Source organism: Oncorhynchus kisutch, linkage group LG5 (assembly GCF_002021735.2).
Source record: "Oncorhynchus kisutch isolate 150728-3 linkage group LG5, Okis_V2, whole genome shotgun sequence".
NCBI classification, from domain to species: Eukaryota; Metazoa; Chordata; class Actinopteri; order Salmoniformes; family Salmonidae; genus Oncorhynchus; species Oncorhynchus kisutch.
In genome coordinates this window covers 26,439,780-26,444,802 of record NC_034178.2, presented here as the reverse complement: position 1 = coordinate 26,444,802, position 5,023 = coordinate 26,439,780, and the positions used below count along the sequence as shown (strand labels likewise).

The 5,023-nt window shown below is 40.3% G+C and overlaps 1 protein-coding gene across 4 annotated transcripts in view; it reads left to right on the top strand.

The window, feature by feature from the left end:
- The window catches only part of LOC109890813 (rho guanine nucleotide exchange factor 3-like), a 128,241-nt gene extending 125,618 nt beyond the window's left edge, over positions 1-2,623 (top strand). For all 4 annotated transcript variants that reach the window (XM_020482853.2, XM_020482855.2, XM_020482854.2 and 1 more), the window contains one exon: positions 103-2,623. In XM_020482853.2, the coding sequence (XP_020338442.1) occupies positions 103-500 (398 nt within the window). In that variant the 3' untranslated portion in view covers positions 501-2,623. The remainder of the gene's footprint in view (positions 1-102) is intronic.
- The last annotated feature ends 2,400 nt before the right edge of the window (positions 2,624-5,023 follow it).

Below are 5,023 nucleotides of genomic sequence, written 5' to 3'. Positions count from 1 at the left end.
TGTTGCCGCTGGGCACCCCTGGTCTATTAATGCTGTGGTCATTAACTTGCAATCTGCTTGTATCGAATATCCCCTGTCTAACCTCATCTCTCCTCTCCTCAGCCAAGAACTTCTTCAGAGTGTCGTTTCATAGCAGTAGCCAGCTCCACTCCCACTCCTTCCAAGCCAGCGATGCCTTCAACAAACAGCAGTGGCTCAACTGCATTCGACAGGCCAAAGGAGCTGCTGAGTCGGCCATGGGGGTTGTGGGGTTGGGGATTCCTGTCGGGGTGGAAACCAGTATCGGTGACCCAGAGCCCCCTCCAAGCCTACTCAGCCCCCACGGCCCTCTGAGCCCTACAACACCTCCCCTCTCAGGACCACTGGCCCCCCAGCCAAAAAGCATGGACCATTGCGACAGTGACTCGTCTGTCGACTCTCCAGGCTGTAGCATGGACATGGACACAAGCGAGGCTTTGGCCTCCCCCACAGGCTGCCCTGATGGACCAAACAGACTCTAGTAGTAGCAGGCCATCAGAAGTGTGACCTTCGGGGTGTCATGGCCTCTCTGGGTTAGAGAGGCTAGAGGCTAAACCTTGGCAGTATTGGTGGCAACATGGCAATGCTCCCTATATACGGGAGGGAAGAAATACACTGTGGAAAATTGGAGCACTTTTTTTTATTCTACCCACTTTTTTCATTTGTTAGTTTTCTTTGTTGCTGAACTTGGAAGAAAAACAACTCTCATTCTCTCTTGAGCATCTTTCTATGAGACTGTGGTGTTGTCTGTAGCAGTGACAACCATGTATCTTAGCTGTGACTGTCAGGTCTACTGTGGATGTCTACCTGGAGAGGAGGGAAGGCAGACATGACTGGGACCACAGGACTGTATTTTTGTTGTCTCTCCTGGTCCGACTCTGGGCCTCTAGAGACACTGCCATCACCCGTTATCCCACTGCAGTACTACTGTGGCCTCCCAGAGCTAAGAGAATACACTGATATTCTCTAAAATATAAACGCAACATTTTAATGTTCCATACGCACAAATTTGTTCACATCCCTGTTAGTGAGCATTTCTTCTTTGCAAAGATAATCCATCCACCTGACAGGTGTGGCATATCAAGAAGCTAATTAAACAGCATGACCATTACACAGGTGCACCTTGTGCTGGGGACAATAAAAGGCCACTCTAAAGTGTGCAGTTTTGTCACACAACACAATGTCACAAGTTGAGGGAGTGTACAATTGGCATGCTGGCTGCAGGAATGTCCACCAGAGCTGTTGCCAGATAATAAAATGTAAACTTCTCTACCATAGAGAAGTTCAATGTTGTTTTGGAGAATTTGGCAGTACGTCCAACCATGTGCAACCACACCAGCTCAGGACCTCCATATCAGGCTTCTTCACCTGCGGGATCATCTGAGACAAGCCAGCAGGCCAGCTGATGAAACAGGAATATTTTTGTCTGTAATAAACACCATTTGTGGGGGAAAAACCTGTTCTCAGTGGCTGGGCCTATGCCCAGTCATGTGAAATCCATAGATTAGGGCCTAATGAATATATCAATTGACTGATTTCCTTATGTACTGTATCTCAGTAAAATCGTTAATTCTTGCATGTTGCGTTTTATATTTTGTGTGTGTGTGTGTGTGTGTGTGTGTGTGTGTGTGTGTGTGTGTGTGTGTGTGTGTTGATGTAAGAATCTAGAGAACATAGTGTTTGCAATACCCAGTCAAAATGACCAGCAGAATGTTTTCAAAGACAATCAATATGATGTTATTATTGTAGTACTTGACATGGGGTTGCAGGGGGGTTCGTTAAGGACAGGTTACCGCAACGCTGTAAAAGAGGTTAAAGGTGTTCACCTCAGAATCTTCCTACATCTTGGCCAGAATTGAAAGCTATGGTGTTCCATAAGTCAGGAGCTGGCAATTCTAGAACAGGCCCCATATACGGCCTCTTGGTTGTGTAACCTAGTATAAACACATGTCACTCAGAGGGGAGAGCTGTTGGTGGGGTTTGATTCATTTCATAATCGATTGTGTTTATTTAAATCTCCTCTATAAAGTAAATTAGTCTGAGGTAAGCACAACATTAAATTATTACATGAATTTACAAATTATGTAGAAAGACTTGAACAGATTCCATAGTTGAGCAGTTAGATGTAGTCAATCTCTACTAGATTCTGTAAGAAGTGTGAAACTTAACATTTTACAGCAAGTAAAGAACCCATCCTGGGGGAAGCAGGATTTTCCATGGTGTTAAGAGTCAATGTCTTAAAGATACATTTTGGATTAAAGCCAGTATTGAATGAATTATTGTTGGTGTGTTTAATGGTCACGTTTATCACCCACAAAGTGACTCACTGGTCGCTCCTGTAAAAAGCGAAGCGGAGACCTTTATTGTTTAAAAGAAGTAGTCACTTGTTTATGTATTTGTACTCTGTCCAGTCCTCTGTCACTGGGTGCTCTGTGTTGAACTGACTCACTGCTAAATTGTTGCCAAAACTGCGTGTGTCAGGTAATTATGATCTTGTGAAAGTTTACTTGTGGGGCGTCATGTTCCCTCTCATTTGTATAGAAGTTCACGCATTTAAAAGGAATCGGTTTGACCAAGTAAACACTAAAATAAATATCCCAAAACAGTTCTTTTTTTACTTTTTTTTTATAAAGAAAATGTATTGAAATCTATGATTTAGGATGTCTATTTGTAGTTTATTTTCCCACTATGAATTAGTTAAATATACCTTTTATTTGGTTCATGTTGGAGACTGGAGGTGAGAAGATTGCACAGGGAGGTATTGGAATGGGAGGGGCCTATCGAACAAGACGGGGAAAAATCATGGTTTCAGAACGAAATACTGCATGTTGTTGTAGACTATGTACTGTAAGCTAAGCCCTCAGATAAAGGGAATTGAAAGGAAAATACAGTGGTGAGTTTGAACCCTTTAGGTCAAATTTATGCAGAAAATCCTCAAAAGTCCTAATAATAAATAAAGTGAACTTGATATAACAAAAACAATTGTACTTTTTCTTTTTTGTTGAGGAAACTGATCCAACATTCAATGTATTTGTTGGAAAAAGTATTTGAACCTCAAGATTAATCAGCTATTAATTAAAGTGTATTTGGTCCCATAATACAAAAAAATCCTAAAGGGTTCAAACTTTCTCTCACCACTGTAGATTCTTCACATTGTAAGATGATGGCTATATGACCTGGCTGAGAAAGATGGACATGAAAAGACTGGACCAAGTCATATTTGTTACTGGTATTATGGTCTGTTGTGATAGAGCTACAGTGCCTTAAGAAAGTATTCACAACCCTTGACTTTTACCACATTTTGTTGTGATATAGCCTGAATTTAAAATGTATTAAATTGAGATTTTGGGTCACTGGCCTACCCTATAATATTAAAGTGAAATTGTGTTTTTCAAAATATTTAAATTAATACATAATGCTCCGCCCACAACCGTAAGGCTCTCCAGAGGGTAGTGAGGTCTGTACAACGCATCACCCCCCGGGGGCAAACTACCTGCCCTCCAGGACACCTACACCATCCGATGTTACAGGAAGGCCATAAAGATCATCAAGGACAACAACCACCCAAGCCACTGCCTCTTCACCCCGCTATCATCCAGAAGGCGAGGTCAGTACAGGTGCATCAAAGCTGGGACCAAGAGACTGAAAAACAGCTTCTATCTCAAGGCCATCAGACTGTTAAACAGCCACCACTAACATCGACTGGCTGCTGCCAACACACTGACTCAACTCCAGCACTTTAATAATGGGAATTGATGGGAAATGATGTAAAATATATCACTAGCCACTTTAAACAATGCTACCTAATATAATGTTTACATACCCTACATTATTCATCTCATATGTATACGTATATACTGTACTCTATATCATCTACTGCATCTTTATGTAATACATGTATCACTAGCCACTTTAACTATGCCACTTTGTTTACATACTCATCTCATATGTATATACTGTACTCGATACCATCTACTGCATCTTGCCTATGCCGCTCTGTACCATCACTCATTCATATATCTTTATGTACATTTTCCCCTTACACTTGTGTGTATAAGACAGTAGTTTTGGAATTGTTAGTTAGATTACTTGTTGGTTATTACTGCATTGTTGGAACTAGAAGCACAAGCACTTCGCTACACTCGCATTAACATCTGCTAACCATGTGTATGTGACAAATCAAATTTGATTTGATTTGATTTAATGAAAAGCTAAAATGACTTGAGTCATTAAGTATTCAACCCCTTTGTTAGGGTAAGCCAAAATAAGTTAAGGAATAACAACTTGCTTAACTCACTTAAGTTGCATGGACTGTGCAATAATAGTTTAACATGATTTTACCCCTCACAACCACAAAGACCAGGGAGGTTTTCCAATATTTCGCAAAACTGGGCACCTATTGGTAGAAGGGTAAACATTTTAAAAGCATAACTTGAATATCCATTTGAGCATTGTGAAGTTATTCATTGTACTTTGGATGGTGTATCAATAACCCAGTCACTAGTTGCTGGAGAGGAAGGAAAGTGCCTTCGGAAAGTATTCAAACTCCTAGACTTTTTCCACATGTGTTACGTTACAGCCTTATTCTAAAATGTATTTAAATTGCCCCCCCCCCCCCAATCTACACACAATACCCCATAATGACAAAGTAAAAAAAGATTTTTTTTTGTGTGCTAATTTTATCATTTAAAAAAAAACTTTGATTAAATTTACATACAGTACCAGTCAAAAGTTTAGACACCTACTCATTCAAGAGTTTTAATTTATTTGTACTATTTTCTACATTGTAGAATAAAAGTGAAGACATCAAAACTATAAAGTAACACCTATGGAATCATGTAGTAACCAAAAAAGTGTTAAACAAATCAAAATATATTTTATATTTGAGATTCTTCAAAGTAGCCACCCTTTGCCTTCATGACAGCTTTGCACACTCTTGGCATTATCTCAACCAGCTTCATGAGGAATGCTTTTCCAACAATTTTGTTCCCACCTATGCTGAGCA